Below are 22,298 nucleotides of genomic sequence, written 5' to 3'. Positions count from 1 at the left end.
TTGCGGCGTGGGGATACGCGTCGGCCTCTGCCGCGCCACTTCTAGTTTCATCTGTATTGGCAATTGTTATCAGAATAGCAATATAACATTAATAAGTAACTTATATTTCCTAGTGTGTTAAAACCATCTGAATTTTGCGTTTCTGTACATTTGCATACTTAGTAATTGTAATGCATTTTCTTTTACCAACAAATACTTAAAATACTTGGGGACGAAATGAAGCAATTTCCAATTTCCAAATAACTGGTTTATTCAAAATCGTTAATAAAAGACGACATCTACATATATAGTAATACAGACCAATATAAAACATAAAACTCATAGAACCTGAATTAATTTCATCTCCCTTTTTTACCATAAACTACTTTTGCAAAGTAAAAGCATTATCACACGGATAAATACGATCAACATATGAAACGAGAACTACTTTTTCTAAATGGTAGCCGTTTACTTATTTAAAAAAAATCTTATTGAATGACATCAAAACACTTAAGGGCACTGTTGTTCTACAATGTTTTATACTTTCCTGTATTATAGTCATAATTATGACACTCTATCATACTTATTATTTAAAAGTTGTTTTGCTTCTGGGGTTTTTTTGGGGGATGGGGGTAAAAATTGTCACTTTTGTTAAAATGAAGCCATTCTGGGAGGAAAAGTGTTCGTCACACAAACACTGAAACACAAGAACGTTTGGGTTATATGCATCTAGATTGTGAGATGTGTTTTTAGAATTTCTATACTAGATTCAGATATATGTACTTGTTCCACCTGATGTTCGATTTGCGCGTAAATCTTATCATTTTCATGACACAAAGCTGATAACAGTTAAAAGTCCTGATCACTGAACGTTCATAAAAACTCCTAACATACATCTAAAGTTACATTGCATATATACACTAAATACAGAAATATAAAGTAATTACACGCAACACTTAACATGAAGCACAAAATGTTGTGATTACATGTGATTAAACGCAACATTTTGCTATTGACCTCACACAAAGACTTCGGACGCATCAGTGAAGTTTTAATTGAATACATGTCGTACACAATGGGACATAGTTCTACTCTACTGTAGGTAAGCATCCTGGATCAAAGTCAGTGACATTAAGCTATAATACCAAACAAATGTGTGAATTATGAATTTGGATACTTGCAATAGAATCATTTACATAGGGATGTTGCACGCTCACCTTAACCCAAGCTTTTCACTGACGAAGAATTCGACGGCGACATGGGATAATTAGTGGTAAAATTTGGTAAATAGTAAGGCTCAAAACTCTGGAAACTTTCTTACGCACACCCGCTTTTATTTTATGACGTCGCTTTTATGAAGATGTGCCTAAAAATCATATGGCAATTATGTTTACCTTATTAACGAATACAATATTGCACTTCAAAAACAATTAGTTTAAACATCGGGTGGTGCATGATATGTCAAAATTCGGAAGTATGTTTTTGCTTCGATTCTTGTTTAAAAAAAAATTTATCGAATTTAATCAATGCAGTACAGGGAAGAAAATAAACGTGAATAGTGAAACTATCATAAGTTGATAAAACATCGTTAAAAACAAAAGATCAGTAAATCTTAAAATTATTCACTTTTAACATTTTAAGTGTGGATTGCATCAGTCATCAGTAATTAAGATATTACTTAAATTGTCACGAGAATAAACTCTGTATTAAATTGGTTCAATAACTAGGAAGGACTATGCCATGGATATAGCGTTTGTAAGTTCTGTGCATGCACGTGTAACTTCCAAAACAGGGAGACGGTGTTTCATTTGATCATTGTATTTATTCGCCATATGCATTGTACAGTTTAATACAAACATCGCTGAAATACTTAGAAATTAGAGTACACATGTTACAATAATGCATGCCATTGCTACAAAAATACAACACAAAAATACTAAATTAGTATTATAAAACGATTCGACCAATTTCAACGAGCTTTTATTTCTATTAGTTAAATGCGTTCTTTGGATAACTGCAGAGGCTATTTTGCAGCTACTTCGGAGACCATGAATTGTAGGGGTTACCATTCTACGTCTAAAGTTATAAATATATCGTTTTATTGTGAGACATAAAATGTTATACTTTTAAGATTGTTACCAACTGATCCCAATATAAATATTTTACAATAAAAATTGAAATTGTTATCAATGTTTTAATAGCAGATGTGATGTGATGTAAAGACATTTGTATGACATTGCAACTCCAAAATAAATGAACAAGAGTCTCTGTTTCTGTTTTACAGAAAGTAAATTTGTCAGAGTCACTAATTTTCATTTTCTTTAACATATTATTTGTGGCTAGTATGTTGTGAGTCAGTCTCATTTGAAACCATTGGTTATATGAATCTTTTGAGATTTTAAATACCCATGCATGAAGACTTGCCCATTCTGAGCTTTCTATTCTGAAAAGGCTGTTCGATTTTACTTGGCCTGTTTGATTGTCATTGTTCAAAGATTGTTCAGGGCTTTATTTTTTAAGTATAAGCATTCTCTAAAAAGCTTTCAATGTCAATATATTTGTATTTCTGCAGGATTAGCGTATAAGTTCTTATAAATAATTATGTTTCTTTTAAAATTTTTGATTGTTCATATATAACATTGCCTTCATGCGTTTCTAAGAACGGTATTGTTTTGTTTGTGCAGTTGTACTTTTCTAAATTGCAAAAAAAATGTGTTGGGTTTTCTCCATTTTCTATCCAATCAGCTCTTGAACGAATTATACTTCCTTTAGTTTTTTCTTAACTTTTATAAATTGTTGTTCATTTTGGAGATTTATCAATACCGTTTCATTATCCTGATTCAAATTATTCTCAAGATTTTTTTTTTTAATTAACTCATGTTCTCTATGAAATTGGCATTTTCTTAGATGAATAAGAAATTGTAGAGCCTCTGATTTCCACTAAAAGTGTTTCTAAGAAAAGCTGATCGTTAATTTGAAATTCTATATTCTCATTACAGACTGATAAAATATTTTCGAAATTATACACTGGTAGAGCATATTGTATTTTAAGTTGTTATATTTTATCATAAATGTAAGTAAGATAGTCTTGGTCTAAAAGATGAAAGTTGTTAAATGTCCAAAGCCCTTTACCATGTGGAATATTTTCAAAGTCCAAAGTTAAATTTATAACTGAATGGTCAGAACGATAACTAATACCAATTTTACAATCTCTGATATGGCGTACGTTATCATGCGTAACCAAGAAACAAGAGGGCCAAGATGGCCCTAATTCGCTCACCTGAGAGTATTCGGTTCATTCAATCTTTACCAAATTCAAACTTGACCTAGATATTGTCAAGACAAACATCCTGGTCAAGTTTCATCATTATTTCATCTGCGAGTCATCATCAATGTACCTATAAAGTTTCATTATCTTAGGCGTAAGTATTCTTGAGTTATCATCCGGAAACCATTTATCTAAGTTGAGTCACCGTGACCTTGATAGCCATTGTGTGAATACGTTTTTTGGCACTGTGACCTTGACCTTTGACCTAATGACTTGATAATCAATAGGGTTCATTTGCGAGTCATGATCAATATACCTATGAAGTTTCATGAACCTAGGCATAAGCGTTGATGAGTTATCATCCAGAAACCATTTTACTATTTCAGGTCACCGTGACCTTTACCTTTGACCTAGTGACTTGAAAATAAAAAGGGGGTTATCTTCGAGTCATGATCAATGTACCTATGAAGTTTTATAATCCTAGGCATAAGCGTTCTTGAGTTATCATCTGGAAACCATTTTACTATTTCGGGTCAGCGTGACCTTTACCTTTGACCTAGTGACCTGAAAATCAATAGGAATCATCTACGAGTCATGATTAATGTACCTCTGAAGTTTCATGATCCTAGGCCTAAGCGTTATTGAGTTATCATCCGGAAACCATTTTACTATTTCGGGTCATCATGACCTTGACCTTTGACCTAGTGAACTTGAAAATTATTTGCAAGTCATGATCAATGTATCTATGAATTTTCATGATCCTAGGCATAAGCGTTCTTGAGTTATCATCCGGAAACCATTTTACTGCTTTGGGTCACCGTGACCTTGACCTTTGACCTAGTGAACTGAAAATCAAAAGGGATCATCTGCGAGTCATAATCAATGTATCTATGAAGTTTCATGATCCTAGGCATAAGTGTTCTTGAGTTATCATCCGGAAACCATTTTACTATTTCGGGTCATCGTGATCTTGACCTTTGACCTAGTGACCTGAAAATCAATAGGTGTCATCTGGTAGTCATGATCAATGTACCTTTGAAGTTTCATGATCCTTGGCATAAGCGCTCTTGAGTTATCATCCGGAAACATCTGGTGGACGGACGGACCGACATGAGCAAAACAATATACCCCCTCTTCTTCGACAGCGGGGGGGGGGGCATAATGAGAAAACTTCCCCCCTCCCAGCAGCCATGTTATTCAACTGACCGGAACCATTTTTTAACTAAACTCTCGTATCAAGGAAACAAATGTTCTGAGCAAATTTCATGAAAATTGGGCGAAAAAAGTGACTTCTACTGTGTTCACATGTTTTCACTATATACATATAGTGAAAAATGCCCCGCCCACTGGCGGCCATGTTTTTCACCGATTCCGACCATTTTCAAACTCGTCCGAGATATCAATAAAACCAATGTTTTGACAAACTTTCATGATGATTGGGCACAAATTGTGACTTCTAGAGTGTTAACAAGGTTTCTCTATAGCCAAATAGGGAAAACTGCCACTATATACATGTAGAGAAAAATGCCTAGTTTTATTACCGATCTCGACCATTTTCGAACTCGTCCGAGACATCAATTGAACCAATGTTTTGACCAAATTTCATGATGATTGGGCAAAAATTGTGACTTCAAGAGTGTTTACAAGGTTTCTCTATAGCCATATTAGGAAAACTTCCCCGTCCACTGGCGGCCATGTTTTTCAACGGATCGGAACCACTTTTAGGATTAACCAAGATATGATTAAGACAAACATTTTGACAAAGTTACATGAAGATTGGACATGAAATGTGACTTCTACAGTGTTTACAAGGTTTTCTTTTTTTGACCTAGTGACCTAGTTTTTTCACCCGGCACAACCCAGTTTCGAACTCGGCCGAGATTTTATTGGGACAAAGCTTCTGACTTAGTTTCATGAAGATGGGACAACAAAAGTGGCCTCTAGAGTGTTTACGAGCAAATGTTAACGGACGGACGGACGGACATTCGACGGACAAAGACCGGTCACAAAAGCTCACCTGAGTAATCAGGTGAGCTAAAAAGATGCAATGATTATAATGCGCACATGTCAGATGGATAACAAAGTTATAAGGTGTTCAAAACATCTACATGATAAATTCCATTTTTGATTGTTTTAATAAGAAAATTATGTGACCTAGTGACCTGAAAATCAATAGGGGTCATCTGCAAGTCATGATCAATGTACCTATAAAGTATCATGATCCTAAGCATAAACGTTCTTGAGTTATCATCCAGAAACCATTTTACTATTTCGGGTCACCTTGACATTGACCTTTGACCTAGTGACTTGAAAATCAATAGGGGTCATCTGCAAGTCATGATCAATGTACCTATGAACTTTCATGATCTTAGGCATAAGCGTTCTTGAGCTTTCATCCGGAAACCATTTTACCGTTTCGGGTAACCGTGACCTTAAACTTTGATCTAGTGACCTGAAAATCAATAGGGATCATCTGTCACTCACAATCAATGTACCTATGAAGTTTCATGATCCTAGGCATAAGCGTTCTTGAGTTATCATCCAGAAACCATTTTACTCATTCGGGTAACCGTGACCTTGACCTTTGACCTAGTGACCTCAAAATCAATAAGGGTCATCTGTAAGTCATGATCAATGTACCTATGGGGTTTCATGATCCTAGGTGTAAGCGTTCTTGAGTAATCATCCGGAAACCATTTTACTATTTCGGGTAACCGTGACCTTAACCTTTGATCTAGTGACCTCAAAATCAATAGGGGTCATCTGCGAGTCATGATCAATGTACCTATGAAGTTTCATGATCCTAGGCCTAAGCGTTCTTGACTTATCATTCGGAAACTATCTGGTGGACAGACATACGGACCGACATGACAAAACAATATACCCCCTCTTCTTCGAAGGGGGGCATAAAAAAGTGACTTCCATAGTGTTCGATCACAAGGTTTGACCGAAACCATTTTTTAACTCAACTCTCGTATCAAAGAAACAAATGTTCTGACCAAATTTCATGAAAATTGGGCAAAAAATGTGACTTCTAGAGTGTTAACATGTTTTCAAAATATACATATAGAGAAAAATGTCCCGCCCACTGGCGGCCATGTTTTTTCACCGATCCGAACAATTGTCGAACTCGTCCAAGATATCAATAAAACCAATGTTTTGACCAACTTTCATGATGATTGGACACAAATTGTGACTTCTAGAGTGTTTACAATGTTTCTCTATAGCCAAATAGGGAAAACTGCCACTATGTACATAAAGAGAAAATTGCCCCGCCCACTGGCGGCCATGTTTTTTCACCGATCTAGACCATTTTCGAACTCGTCTGAGATATCAATTAAATCAATGTTTTGACCACCATTTATGATGATTGGGCAAAAATTGTGACTTCTAGAGTGTTTACAAAGTTTCTCTATAGCCAAATAAGGAAAACTTCCCGCCCACTGGCGGCCATGTTTTTCAACAGACAGGAACCACTTTTGAACTCAATCAAGATATCATTAAGACAAACATTTTGACAAAGTTACATGAAGATTGAACATAAAATGTGACTTCTACAGTGTTTACAAGGTTTTCCTTTTTTTGACCTAGTGACCTTGTTTTTTACCCGGCACAACCCAGTTTCGCACTCGGTCGAGATTTTATTGGGGCAAAGCTTTTGACCAAGTTTCATGAAGATGGGACAAGAAAAGTGGCCTCTAGAGAGTTTACAAGCAAATGTTAACGGACGGACGGACATAAGACGGACAAAGACCGGTCAGAAAAGCTCACCTGAGCAATCAGGTGAGCTAAAAATTAAGCATGGCCTGTTGCAAAGGATTCGCTCAACGCCAGGAAAATTGCTTTCGTTCCACATGTATATCTCTGTACGGATCATGTAATTTTTTATCATTGATAAAGTTTATTAACGTGTTTGTTGCGTTTACATTATTATTATTTGATTTGTAAGTACAATAATCAAGATTTGTATTAAACACTTAATTAACATCAACACACCAAATTAATGATTCGTTCCCAATATTTTAAATAAGAGAAAATATTTTTTTGAAAGAAAGTGGGGCTGTCATTATTTGGTCCATACACATTAATAAGAGTAAATTGTTTCCCCTGTAAATAAAGGTTTAAGATAATATAGTAACCAATCTCATATGAAAAAATTTGGTTGACCTTCACAGCTTATCCTTTTAAAACTAGAATCCCAACCACTCGAAAATTAGATTTCGAAAAACTGAGAAAGGCTTCTGCATTCCACATCGAATATAAAAAAATTTCCATGTCTGATGTGAAGTGCAAATATTGTAAACAAAATATATGCGCATTCGTTTCTTTAAAAAAATGAAAAACATCTGGTATTTTCTGGTGGAGAAGCCTCTGCTATTATATGAGATAATGTTTTAATTATTCATAATTGCTAATACTACACAATAAAACCACTTGTATAAGAAAATTAAAACTAACGATGTAGCACTAACATGTGCATAAGTTCGTAAAACCTTCATAAGCTTAACACACAGCATGGCAAACATACACAAATAAACAGAAAACAATATAAACAATGGCAAAATAGTGTGGAATATAACATATGTAGTGTAGAAACAGTGAAGGATAATATGCCCTAAATATAACATTAATATTTGGTATCGCAGGTTTTCAAAATTTATTTTAGAAATTTGTTGATATTCATCATAATTTGGAAACGTTTATATGTGTATTCTTTATTTGAGTTTAAGTAATAGAGTTTACTTAAGCATTATTACCTAATTGGTATATACAAATTAACACTATTTTCATGACAGAGAAATAAAAGCAATACAATTACATTTATTTTAAGAATTGTTACCTAAAATTAGTGTTCATATTTTGCTTACTATTATTGTTGAGAAACAACATATAAACAATACACAGACATAAAAAAGCACATTGTACATTTTGTATACATCAGAACTTTAAAAAATACAATGATATTATTTACATCTATTGGTGTGTCGAATGCTGTTTGACAAGTATATATACAACACAATATCAATGTAAGCTTTAATACTATCAAAACATTGAAAAGCTTTATTTTGTTTAGTGTGGTATTTTTTTTAAGTGCTCCGATAGTTTTAGCAAAGAGTAAACTATCACTGTAATTGTTTTCTTAAATAAATTAATTTACTCCACAATGGTAAACACATTTTCTAAACCATTTAAAATGACCTTTGTACTCAAGCCTATCTTTTTTGCGATAGCAAGGGGTGTGTCGGGGAGCATGCAACTTTGTTTTTGCCAGAAGCCTAAAATTTACGTCTTATACGTATATAATAAAACCATAGATTTCATTATATATGTATGGCATAAAATTCCAATGCTAAACCAACGTTTCAAACTTTAGATTCTATGATCACGAGTGAATTAAAATCGATAATCCACCAAATCCAACACATTTTCTTTTTATTTTATGCCTTTTTTCACAGTTTATATACATTGTTCAAGAGTTTTCTAAAGAATTTCGCTGGGATAATGACGTCATTTCGTCAAAAAATGACGTCATTTCACAGTAAACAGTGAAAATTATCGATAATTTTCACTGATAATTTTCACTGTTTGAAACAGTGAAATTATAAGTTTTAATCCACTGATATTTCTCTATAAACCACCGGAAAGCATAAAATAAATGACTTTATTTATAATCAACAAATCAATCTTGTACTAGTTTTTGCATCGTGGACTTTATGGCTTATTGAAAGCGTCAAAGAGCTTTCAAACCTTTAGTATTTGACATTTTGGCATAGTCAATGACACGAACACAATGAATAAGGTACAACGAAACTCATCAAGTTTATATTTGTAGCTGTTTTGGCATAATTCAGTGTTGATGTTTCGTCAGAAAGCTTTCACTAACCCCTCAATCAAATAAAATACACACCTCGTTTGATAGCAATTCATTTTTACGACTATATAATGTAATGAAGTTAACTGTTCAATCCTGTCTTGTAATCATCATAACATGTATCTGATGATTACGGGCAGGCTACATTACGAACGTTAAAAAGTAATTAAATCTTAAATGTGAAATGTGTATACACTTTTGAAAACGTTCATTATTTTATTGCGACTTGTCCCTTGTCTTGATGAAACACTGATAAAACATGTGGTCAATGTATGACCAAATTCGTTCTTGATCAATTGCATGTATTGTCCTTACCACTTTCAGCACGTGTTCGTCGGACATCTTTCAATTCTTCATTAATCAAATCAAGTCGTTTTTTCATTTCCTCAACATGCATCTTTATATTTGCATGTGTTTGGTGTGAATCTCCAAGTGAACTATATTCTTCTCCAGTGCGCAACTGTAAGTTAATAAAAAAAGGTAGTAAAAGTACATTAGTTTCATCGATATCAAATTCGGTAGGTTTGCGTGATTGCATAATTATCATAAGCTTAACAGCAATATAGAACTTAACTATAACATTAAAATATTAAAACTATACGATAATGTATGTGAAACGATAAAATAGTTCAAAGCAACTTCAGACATCAAATTTACTATGCTCCGCGCTAAAAGTATGAGATTTTTATAATGATACGCAATCGAACATACTCATACTTACCTCCAGCAGTGTCTTCTCTGCTTGTTCGATAACTGCATGAAAATATAATAAATTGTACTTATATATTATTATAATTTATGATAACCCCATGTAGCTACAAGAAGCTACTGTTGCTACAAGAATACTTTACAGAGGCATTATGCTCACACCGCATCGGTATGTAGTAATTATTTAAGTGTGAATACGATAAATAAGCCGTTGACAAAAAGCTATTTGTAATGGCTGCTTCTTGTCCTTCCAATTTGAAACAATTACTAGGGTCGACACGTGTACAAATTAAACCTGTCGAAATATGCGAGGGAAGATTTTTTGAACAGGATTAATGATAAATATTGTTTTCTTCTCTGTTTATTCCTACATATCAATGTAATTGGACTGACGATTCAATATAGAACATTTGATGGATGACACTTTAACACTTAGGCATTAAGATTAACATAAAAAATATTCTAAACTAAAAAAACATGTGTACCAAGATGACAAAATCTAATACGATTTGTTCACAAGTTCCCTAAAAATACTTGAACGAATTGATGACAATAAACAACCAGTGGGTTAACGATAGAAAGCTTTTTAAAATTTTATATTTTCAATTACTTGTTAGATGTAATTAATATATGTTAGCAGCAACTGTCCTTAAAATTTTCCCGATATATATATAAACACACACTGTATTCTTAAAATTTAATACATTTAAATCAAATTTAGAAAGTAAAAAAGCAGTCCCTAGTCAGGCTAATGAGATATAATTGGGACATATTTCACCAAAAATGTTCAATATCTCATCACTTAGCTTTAAACACAGAAATATAAATTTGAAGAGTTCAAACACAGAGTTCAATAACTATGATTACCTTTGCGCATCTCTCGTTCAGTCGACCCCGTTTCCTAGATCAAAGAACATCAAGAGTTGAAACTTAATCCAAAATAACGGTACATGTTATCCAGATCAGTGAAGCGTGTACTTATACAAACGTTAGCTGGAGCTTTAAGTTTGTGACCCGATCAAAACAATTTGCAACGAGTAAAGCTGAGGTATAGAGCGAATATGTTTACGATTTAAACTCTTATAACTTTCTTACTGATGTGGCTTGAAAATGTGCGGCATTTCAACAATTATACCCAGTAATAAAGTGTATAAAACGATAAAATGGCAACATTCTTCCAAATTAATATTTTGACACACTGTCTGTATTTGATTTCGTTACATTCCACATTGACGGCTGTAAAACAAACTTCATGAATTGTTTCGATATGACACTTAACGATGTTATTACATAATAATGAATCGATATTTGTTTTTACTCACCCTCGAACAAAAAGGTTTATATTGAATGTTCCCAGCTCGCTTTTTTTTTCAATAACTTATAATGTGGATAAGAGCAAGTATCAGTTTTCATTGATTATGTAATACCAAGTATAATCATAAATAAGCATACAAATTATATTGTTCAAAGACAATTACCTGTTGTAGGAAATGCGTGTGTGGTTCAGCATCTGAATTTTCCATGCCAGATGTGGTCTGGTACAACAGATGTTTGTAGATTCAAATGCTCGTTTTTATTATTGTTTTGCATATATATTCATACGACACATGAACACTAAAATGGTGTTCGTGTGTCGTATGAATAGATATAATCGCGGGAATTAATTGTGGCCACAAATAAATAAAAACGAGCATTTTGTATCTACAAAAATCTATGTAATCATACCTCATTTAGCGTTGAAAATTTGGCTTTTGCTATAAGGAACACTGATGTTTAAGGTGTTAACTTTATTTTACGAAATACTTACCGAAATTTTCGTAGATTTTGAGCGTTATAGAGACTTTAAAACAAGGGCGCGGTATAAATTGCAGCTTCTCAATCAACATGGATATTATTTTAAAGGGGCCTTTTCACGTTTCGGTAAATTGACAAAATTAAAAAGAAATGTTTTGGATTCGCAAATTTTCATTGTAGTTATGATATTTGTGAGGAAACAGTAATACTGAACATTAACCATGCTCTAAAATATCCATATTATACATCTTTTGGACGATTTAAAAACCTAAACATTATAAAGCGTTGCAACGCGAAACGATTGAATAACTTGGAGGGTTTTTTGTTGTCGTTATATTTTGTGATTCTACGAAATTTGCTTATATATAGTATACCATTCATCACTCATCGTATGAGCGCGGATGGCTGAGTGGTCAAAGCAAAAGGCTTTAACTCCATGGGTCAGTGGTTCGAGCCCAGTTGAGGGTTACTTTTTTCTTTATTTATTTTATTATTTTTTTACTGGAGCTTTTAAGATCCAATGTTTACATTTATCAATATAAAGCATTTAATGACAAACTTCAATATATTCCAAAATCTGTGAAAAGGCCCCTTTAAAACGCAGTCAATATAGAGGAAAAAGGACAAACGCATTAGGTTACACAGTTGTTTTAAGATTTGACATTCTCAATAGTTTGTGGACGCATTTGACCCAGATTACTCAGCCTATATTTTGGAAAGATAACCAAATTTCATCACAATTGAGTAATAAAAGTGGAGTCTGCAGACCTATTGTTTTTGACAAATGAGACCCAGAAAAGTCTGAGAATTTTTTTTTCAAGATTCTGTCATTAAAATTGCCTGTAGAGGGGAATAAGATCTTACCTGCTTACCTTGTTTACGCACGTCACCCAGATCCCAAGGTGGCCAAAATATGGTCTAAATAAGCAGTATGACCATGTTTTTGAAAGATTAATATGTCCTCTAAAGTGGGTACGAGCTTAAAATTGGCGACGCACACAGCGCACCGCACGGTGCACAATGACGTGCATAGGGCTATCATAATAGATCACATGCAGCATTTCGTCACTACGTGTTAAGGTTACTTCAGAATGATTATAATTAGCGTAAGCCTCTCATGTAACGATGCCACCTGTTGTCCGGAAAATACGGCACATTAAAGAAAATCAAAGTGACGCCGGAGAGCAGCCAATTTGAACTCAGAAGCATTATTTGAACAAACTTTGTAGATGAACACTTTGTTATGTTACATGCCACATATTAAATCACTAAGACTTGAATTTCAGAAGATTGTTTAAGTTTCCACTTTTTAAATGTATTATAATACTTGTGACCTTACACATCCAGCGAACCGGAACGATTTGAAAATCTTTGAAAAGGTTGCACCCAATGATCGTTCCTGTAAAATTTCGCTATGCATAACATTTAACATATGTAAAAAGGTTAACATGACCAAGTAGTAAGGGTAAAACGTTTGTGCACGCACGAACTCACACATTTAGATAGCGTGAACCAACAGGGGAGGCAACTCGTGACGTCACATTATGGGCAGTAAACAAAATGTCGCTCTTTATTAATTCGCTTTACATGCGTCTTAATTACGTTTAAGATCTATTTTCTGATTGGATTAAACAGTCCGAAATCACCCAACTAAAAAATCGAAACACTAATCTGCAAGAACATTTAATTTCATGTGGCATGCAAGCTATTTACAACACAAAAAAGTTTGGAATATTTGCACGGCCGTTAATCACGCGCGCCACCTCTTTTTTTGAGATGCATTAATAAATAAGCAAATGCTGCTTCCGAGGTGGCGCTCAGGCCCGTATGTTTTGTAATGTAACGGATTATTATTAAAAATCGGCCAATTCAGTGCGATCCAGCGATTATATATTCATCCAAAGATGTACAGAAACATACAGTCACAACCGACTTGGAAACATGAGGACTTTTATAGGTTTTGGCATGGTACAATTCGTAAAAGCATATCGATGTATTTTGCCTATGTGACGAGCAAATTCCCAGCCAATTAAACCGCTCATTACATGAAACGATTGCTTTGAGCCTGTGCAAGTTAATGCGTGCACAAAAACATCGCCTACCAGCCGATCTAATAGATAAATTTGCACTTTTCAAACAGAGATGGAGCCAATGCCAAGGAGGTGGCGCTCAGATTAGGCGGTGGCGCCAATGCACATTTATAGCTATTTTAAAGTGAAATACTTTATGTTATGGTTACTATGAGGTTTACATGACATACATTATTTTGTGTAATTTGACTTCTTTGGAACATTTGAGTCGCGTGCGTTTTTAATTAGAAAAAGTAGTTTTCTAATAATGTCTTGCTAGATTTAAACGTTCGTCCTTGTAAGATAAGAACATTTAACATGTATTATACAAAAATGTTAACGGAAAAAGACCGAGATATCTTCATTTGTTTTGGAATCGATAGGCGGAAAAACAACATATATGAGCCTAAATAAGATTCGTTGACGTTGCCCTTTTAGTAAATTAAGCATTTGGATTTAGGGACACATATCATCGTTTCAAAAAGAAGTATTTTTTTATTAAAATCCGTGAATTATCATATTGTTTACAAATATTTCTGTCGATGAATTATTTTCATAATGTTGAACATTAAGTTATTGGTTTTATTGAGTATTAAAATTGTTTGGTGTATATCGCACAATTTGTTTTATTCATGTTGGTGACTTCTTAATTGAGTTGAAGACTTATATATTTAAAATACATCTTATTTATAATAGAATGTGTTTATGTACTGTCGAGATATGGATCTTCGTATGTACGTTGAAAAATAAATTAAACATACCAAATAATATTATCTATCAAATGTACGTCATGTGATAATGTCATTGCGATACGACTGTACATCCTGCTTTAGCACCACCTCCTATCATTAGCGCCGTCTCTTATGCATTGGTTCCATCTCTTTTGGGAAAAATGCAAAATTATCTACTACGTCGGCAAGAAGCCAATATGTGTGTGCATGCAGCATCTAATGTATGTTGTACACAATCGATTGATGCCGTTAGCGATTTAATTGGGTGGAATTGTTCTTGTCACACAGGAAAAACTCATCGAACTGCTTTTTAAAACTCCACCATGCCACAACTTATATAAGTTCTCACTTTTTTATGGGTTGAGAATGTATGTTTCTGTACATTTTTTGGATGAATAAATCTTCGCTGAATCGCATTACATTGCCCGATTTTTAAAATAATGCAAAATATGTTGAAAACAAATATACAAAACCTTATCATCTTGTAAATATCCATGAAATTTCAAAACATCAAAGCCTGAGCGCCACTTCGGAAGTTGCATTTGCTCGTTCATAAATGCATCTCAAAAACGAGGTGGCTCGCGTGATTAACGGCCGTGATTTGTTTTCACGGTTAAAGACAGTGTTCCTGGCTGAAATCAATGCGCTATTACTTGAAACTCATATATTACGATGCATCGGTATGCCTCAGGAAAGCAGGAAAGTGGTATAATATTTGCGGAAAACATGATTTTTGATTAAATTTTGTGTCTGTCAAAATTTTCCGAGTGGTTACGGAAATTACTGATCGTACAGGCATATTAAGAGACAAAGGCCAAAGGACAGAATAGCTTTCATATTTCAAGTGTATCGGCCTTGAAATTATCAACCAGTAATAGTCAGTAAAATTAAAAGCTCTGGTGCAGTCATTTTGTTTTTCGGAAACCGTGTCATGCTTTTTTTTGAAAACCGACGATCGATAATTTCCGTAACCATTCGAAAAATTTCACCTTACAAGTTTTCATCAAAATTCTTATATTTTCCGAAAATAGTCTACCACTTTTTTGTTGTATACCAATACTTAAATGCTTTAAAAGAAATATTACTATTGAATTTGGTCAGGAACTCTCTATATAATTGCTAAAAAGACGCCTCAAATTTAGCGCATAAAATAGTGAAAAAACATATTTCAGTTTATCCTTCTTTTCGATAGTTTCATCAATTCCTATAACTTCGTCCATCCACTTATTTGGGGAATTATTACACATATCTGATAAATCTTGAGTAACATTTATATCTTTGTGTTTAAAACATTAATTCCCAAAAAAAATTGGGTAAACACAATATTGATATTATATATAGGCTGTAAATTATTAGTTAAATTTGCTACACATGTTAAACAAAATGCTAATAATTTTCAAAAATATTCAATTTAAAAAAGTATGTTTTTCTTCATTAGTCTAAAACAATATTAATTAATTGATATATTTAAACAATATTACAAACATAAAATGTTTTCCTAGAAAAATGATTACATAACAGATTGATAGGAAGATAGGAAGTTATCACTGGGTTGCTAGAGTGCCATCCTAGAATTGTCATGTTACCTAGCAAGTACTTGATATGTCAATTACTTTGCCTTCATTTTCTTGTAAAGATATGAACTGTTAAAATAAATATCTAACATTTGGTGAAAATAATTTCATGCAGTATAAAAAGTCAATAAACTCTTAAAAGTGGCTGAATATACTAGAAAATAGGCTATGTGCTTATTGAAATAAAAAACAAAACACTGACATTTTAACATCCTTCATTATGAATTTTCTTATCAAAAGTGTTATTTTTAGTTAAAAAAGTATAAACATTTTCAAGAATAAGCATCATAATTACAAATAATTTGTAGAGTTGTGCATTTTATCCTGTAATCTCAAAGTACCACTTTTTGATTAGTAAACCAATAACATTATTTAAAAGTTCTCGACCCCTTGTTCAGAAAAACAATCATACATTTTTTTCGGAGTTATTCGTTAAAGCAAACAGAAAATACTTTTTGAAACTCTAAATAGTATTCCTGCAATCATATGTCATCAATTATTAATGTTTTAAAAAATGAATGGTTCATGCTAACATTTTTTAGAGATTGAGCATAGACGTGTAGAGTGACCTACCAACAGACGGAGTGACCAACCCAGCGACATAAGCAAATCACTTAACCATGTCATCTTCAGTATGAGATTGGAGGTTAGGGTTGCCATATACTTCGAAAGTGACGTTCAAAAGCTACGTGAACAGTTGATTAGCCTCTAGTGTATACCTGTGCACCTATGATAGCTGCATGTACTGGGCCTGTACCATCTGCATTGCCTGCACAGCTCACAACAGAAAGCACCCCTGTTTGGTCACTGTCCTCGGAACCTCTGTGACCGCTGGCCCAACGGATTCGTCTTATCATCTGTAACACATTAAGATTAAATGACCCTTCCAGACGTGTTATAAATATTTAAAAATAATCATCATAAACATCACAATGAAACAAATGCAATATCCAACAAGCCGTTAAAGTAGACCTGTAAAGACAATATTTTGGTGACTTTATATCTTATTGTGAAAAAAACAGACAAAGGACCATTATTCTGGTAAAACTGGTCGCAGCAAAAATCCGTTTTATTTATAATTTGGATTTTTTTCTGATATCAGTTATTGAACAAAAAAATGAAAAATTTCTTTGTATATATTTCAATAATTTAATTATAAATGTTGTTTCCATGGTAACCAATATAACTTTTTTAATGTTTTCCTATTCTTGGGTAGTATTAACTATATTGTATTATACAACCATATGTTATTCATTTTTCCTTCACTTGTAGATTTAATAAAATATTTAAACTTATTTTATTGACATGAAAATAAATAAAGAAATTTTTTCGTGTTTCAATAGGAATTTTTGAAAGCAGCCTTTTTCACCTTAAATTGATAAATATTGCGAAAATCTTAGTTGTTCCGTGTTAAGCATACATGGGCGCTTCTGAAAATGTGAATAACTCAATTTCGTCAATGTACCCAGTTTCGACCAAAAATCTCAGAACAGGCCACATATCGTCAAATCATCACACAACTGGTAATTGTGTTAATGATTATTTCTAAACGTGTGTGGGGGACGTATTAACATACGCAAATACAATACTTAAGCCTTGCTATCCATATGTGCATATAAATGCATACAAGCAGCGTAAACGTTCGCTTTGATTTATCTGTAAAAATAATCCCGAAATCGACAGTAACATTTTTTAATTTTAGTTGTTGAAATCAATTTTCTGTAGCTTGCAGTATTAACATGGAGTGGGGTAGGGGTGGACGCCACTCAAAGTTGAAATGAAACACATTTAATATGTTTGAATACAGCAACTCAACATAGTAAGCTTTTTATCGATTTGACATTTTTAATCAATAAAAACGTGTTTGAAGTAAAACAATCTCTGCTATCGCCATATAACATTTTTATTATATAATGGTATATAGTTAAGTGTCAGGTCAAAGTTGAAACGCCATAATCATCAACTGTAGCAGTATAAAACTCAGGAATAACAAGGTGATGAATTCTTCGTCTGTATTAAATACGCTGGTAAAGATTGATCATCTAGCTATTAATATATAAAAAAAATTGTATACTTGACATGTTTGTATTAATTTTGGTTGAATACAAAATGTAAACATTAAAAAATAGGCCATAATGCGCCATTGTAGTTTTAAAGAAACGGCAATTTAAAAAGGGTAAAATATTTTAAATCATGTTTCAAAACCAATATTGACCTTAAACAGCCATGTTGAATATGTTTTCAGCCATGTTTTATGACGTGATTAATTTCCGATGAATTGCTGTTAATCTTTTGTACTTTATGATACCATATTTAATACTGTACCAATAACTGTTAATACTGGTCATACAAAATTACCATGGTCAAACTTATTTTATGAACGGATTGGTTTATACAGTAGTCAAAAATAGTTAAACCATGATTATTATGACCAGATTTATTTATGTTACATGGTCCTATACATCTCCATATTCAAACAAGTTAAATATTCTGCCCTGAATCATGATCTTAACCATGAGGATTGTACAACTGAAACAATCTTGTCATTATTATGAATTATTACATAAGAGGTAATTATGATGATGGTGGTGGTGGTGATAATGATGATGATGATGATGATGATGATGATGATGATGATGATGATGATGATGATGATGATGATGATGATGATGATGATGATGATGATGGTGGTGATGATGATGAAGATGATGATGGTTGTGGTGGTCGTGGTGGTGATGATGATGATGATGATTGGTGGTGATGATGATGATGATGATGATGATGATGATGATGATGATGATGATGATGATGATGATGATGATGATGATGATGATGATGATGATGATGATTGGTGGTGGTGGTGATGATGATGATGATGATGATGATGATGATGATGATGATGATGATGATGATGATGATGATGATGATGATGATGATGATGATGATGATGATGATGATGATTGGGGGTGGTGAAAAACTTTGCGAAACCGAAATTTCGCGAACTCAAGTACCCTTTTTCTTGAAGTTATGCCTCTTTGAGAAAAAGCATGCTATAGAAGTCTTATTTTTTTGTTAATAATTGATTATCTTTGCTTACAAAATAAGTTTGTTCACTATGACATTTCTAAGCAAAGTTGGTCTTCCCATGGGATTTTTGAATTTTCCCATGGGATTTATTTTCCTATGGGAATATTTTGGAACAATGGTGCTCAATATGATACAATTTTACGTTTATGCAAATTGATATAGTTTGTTTAGGCCGATGGTAGGGACCAGCGTGAATATTCCAGCGATGTATCAGTATAAATGAATCGCTTTTGTAAAAACATCGCTGTCATAATGTGCACACAACTGATTAATAATCTTGAGGTCAAAGGTACTATGTCATTAATAATATTGACGATGTATAAATCATTTTAAGTCATGTATACATTATAAGATCCAATGACCCGCGTTAAGCGAAAATGTGCCTTATGTCGTATACGGCCAGCGTAGCTCCGTCATAGCTAATCAGGAGCTACACTGTCCACTATGAAGTCACGCCAAGTTTTCTGGTTTCATGATCGGACGTTTTAGCTCCTGATCCATCGTCGGATACCCACGACTAATTCATTCGTGTATCCGACGATGCTCCTGATCAGACTGTGTAGATGTACAGGCTAGCCGAAGCTACGCTGGTATTATATGACATATTAATAATTTTCAAATATTGCGGACCATCTGACTTTGTCTATTAATATTGTATTTAAATTGTATTAACAATTCTATTACATTACCTTCCAGTAAGTGAAATGGATTTTTCGAAACCCGTGTTTCTGTTTGTGTGAATATGTAGCTAGGGTTTACAAAATGAAGTTTACGGTTGACTAAAATCAAAACAAAATGGCATTACTTCGTATGCATAAAGGTGACATAGGAAATATGTTATTAGGCGGTCTCTCCTACGTCCGCACGCTGTAGCTATGACGTGTGCACGCGATAGTTATGACGTGCACACGCGAAAACTATGACGCGCGCACGCCATAACTTGTCAACGATTATACGTATTATATTGGCCGTTTATTATAAACAAATAAAATAAGTTGAGGTTTGTTTAAAAACGGATTTAAAATCTGTAAAATTCAGAATGTACTAAGAATGGACTATGATGTTAAAAGCAGTATTCGCCGTTTGACCATATAAAAATAAATGAATAAGACTGAAAATATACTAACATTCTCCGTGCAGGCGCGTTCGAATTTCACGGCCCGATTTTAAACGATAATTTCCTATTTCTTTTCGAAAGTATTATTTAAAGAATCATCTGAAGAACGGCATGGATTTGCATTACAGTCTACACTTTCGTGACAAGCTACAGTTATAGTAAACACTGTAGATGATGATGATGTTCTTGTTTTTGTAGTAGCAAGTTCGTATAGGTGTTATCCGGATTTAGAAAATTGTAAAAACCTCAATCAAATTAAAAAAAAACTACCTCAAATTGTTCACTAATAATAAATTCATTCGAGTAATAAGGGTTGATAATTATGTGGTTTTTAAAGGATTTAAATAGAGGATATGTGTTTGATTCGGTGGATTATCGATTTTAATTCACGAGTGATCATAGAAAATAATATTTTCACGAGTGGCGCTGGACAAGCGCGATTATTTTCACACATACACACATACAAACATACCAGCATACATATCTACAGGATAAACACTTAACATGCACCTCTTTCTAACATTATGTGAAGAGCACAAGAACAATTCGTTTTTCCTTTGTGTTCTTTTCTTGTGTGAAACATATTTGTTTTAAGTGCAATGATGAGAAAAACCTTTACTAGTATTTTTCTTATGTCTAAATTGGGTTAATATTCATATGAGGTTTTTTGTTTAATTAAATTGATATAGGAAATCGGAAATTTACATGTGTAAAATAAATGTAATACAATACTTGTGAATATTTATAAACAACACGTTTGAACTCAAATGGGAACTATTTCCGATAAAAATGGGATTTGTTTTATATCAATGTTTTATATCAATAATGTTCAAACAAAATTTGCAAAAATAAATAATTCTGTCTAAACATAAGCAATCCTATTTTAAATATAAAATTCATATGTGTTTTCCCAAAGTATAAAAAAAAGAAAAAAAATCATAGAAAAACGAACAGTTCACTCTAACTAATGGAGTTATTAAATTGTATTATTTATTTCGAAGAGTGAACTCATCAGATTGTCATGAGAAGAAATTTTCCGCTCCGTTATCTTATAGCAAAATAATAAAATAAAAACCTGATATCTCACATTATATCCTAAATAGTCACATACATATAATGAAGATATTAAAAATACGCGGTAAAACAAAACAAAATATCACTGAATATTGTCCTATACTGCAAACTTGATATAAATGTATTCACCTGTCGAGACAGATAACCTTAAAGCCGGACGTGTAGTATCGTTATGCCATGGCTTCAATTACTAGGTTGGATTGATTTCACAAAATATGCGAGACTTCAAAGTATGTGTAGGAATAACAAGTTATATAACACTCAGATATATTTGATTTTCCCTTGAATTATGTTGTCTAAAAAACTTGTTGACCAGGCAAAATAGAACAAAACGATGCGTAGATATTCAATATTAATAAGTGAACTCAGTGTTGTGACCGTAAGAAAATTGTCTTCAGGGGCGTTTGATACGTTGACATCGATAACAGACGGCAATGAGCACTATATGAATTGGTTAATCACTTTTGTTCTTCGAACACATTTTCATCATTTGAATGGTGAACTTAAACCATGATCACTAAAACATATTATGCTGTGTTTAAAAAAAATGCGATGTTTTTTTATTATAATTTTTTTTCAAATTTAGGTTGCTTTTAATTATTAGAATGGTGCGTCAACATTTAATTTCAAACATGTATGCAAACTAATTTTGGAAAATGTTTGATGTTACCGTATGTATCCAAGGTCCTGCCCTCGGGTTACCTAAACATAAAACAAATCATTCTGCAAACAAAACGTATGTTTGGATATACAATAATAATATTTGTTTGCTATTGTCAGGATGGCCAGTTGATTAATTTTAACGGCATTTTTTATAGCTCGCCAACAATAATCTGATAATTTTGAACTATATTCACATAAATTAAACGCTTAAATTACGTTCTATACGCAAACTCGGTTTGTTCGTGTCTATGTTTCACGAGATAAATGACAACATATAGCCCATGGAGGTATTCTATTTAAGGCCGATTCAAAAGAGAAAATATATGTATTCATTATTAAGATACTTAAATACATAAATATAT

At 33.2% G+C, this 22,298-nt stretch overlaps 1 protein-coding gene across 1 annotated transcript; it reads right to left on the bottom strand.

Moving 5' to 3' along the window:
- Positions 1 to 8,870: 8,870 nt before the first annotated feature.
- On the bottom strand, positions 8,871 to 21,971 carry LOC127833901 (uncharacterized). Its single transcript, XM_052359416.1, has 5 exons — positions 21,944 to 21,971; positions 16,715 to 16,852; positions 10,695 to 10,728; positions 9,841 to 9,872; positions 8,871 to 9,579 (listed from the first exon to the last, which is right to left on the bottom strand). Exons 2-5 carry the CDS (start codon positions 16,850 to 16,852, stop codon positions 9,412 to 9,414), a joined length of 372 nt encoding a protein of 123 aa, XP_052215376.1. The 5' UTR covers positions 21,944 to 21,971; the 3' UTR covers positions 8,871 to 9,411.
- Positions 21,972 to 22,298: the final 327 nt, after the last annotated feature.

Source organism: Dreissena polymorpha, chromosome 6 (assembly GCF_020536995.1).
Source record: "Dreissena polymorpha isolate Duluth1 chromosome 6, UMN_Dpol_1.0, whole genome shotgun sequence".
In the NCBI taxonomy this organism is placed as follows: Eukaryota; Metazoa; Mollusca; class Bivalvia; order Myida; family Dreissenidae; genus Dreissena; species Dreissena polymorpha.
This window is presented reverse-complemented; position numbering and strand designations above follow the sequence as displayed.

Excerpts from the sequence above, each read along its gene's own strand:
- LOC127833901 (XM_052359416.1), bottom strand. The coding sequence starts at position 16,852 with ATGATAAGACGAATCCGTTGGGCCAGCGGTCACAGAGGTTCCGAGGAC. Across the intron at positions 10,729-16,714 it reads CAGCTATCATAGGTGCACAG|GAAACGGGGTCGACTGAACG; the intron begins GTATACACTAGA and ends TCTTTGATCTAG. Across the intron at positions 9,873-10,694 it reads TGAACGAGAGATGCGCAAAG|TTATCGAACAAGCAGAGAAG; the intron begins GTAATCATAGTT and ends ATTTTCATGCAG.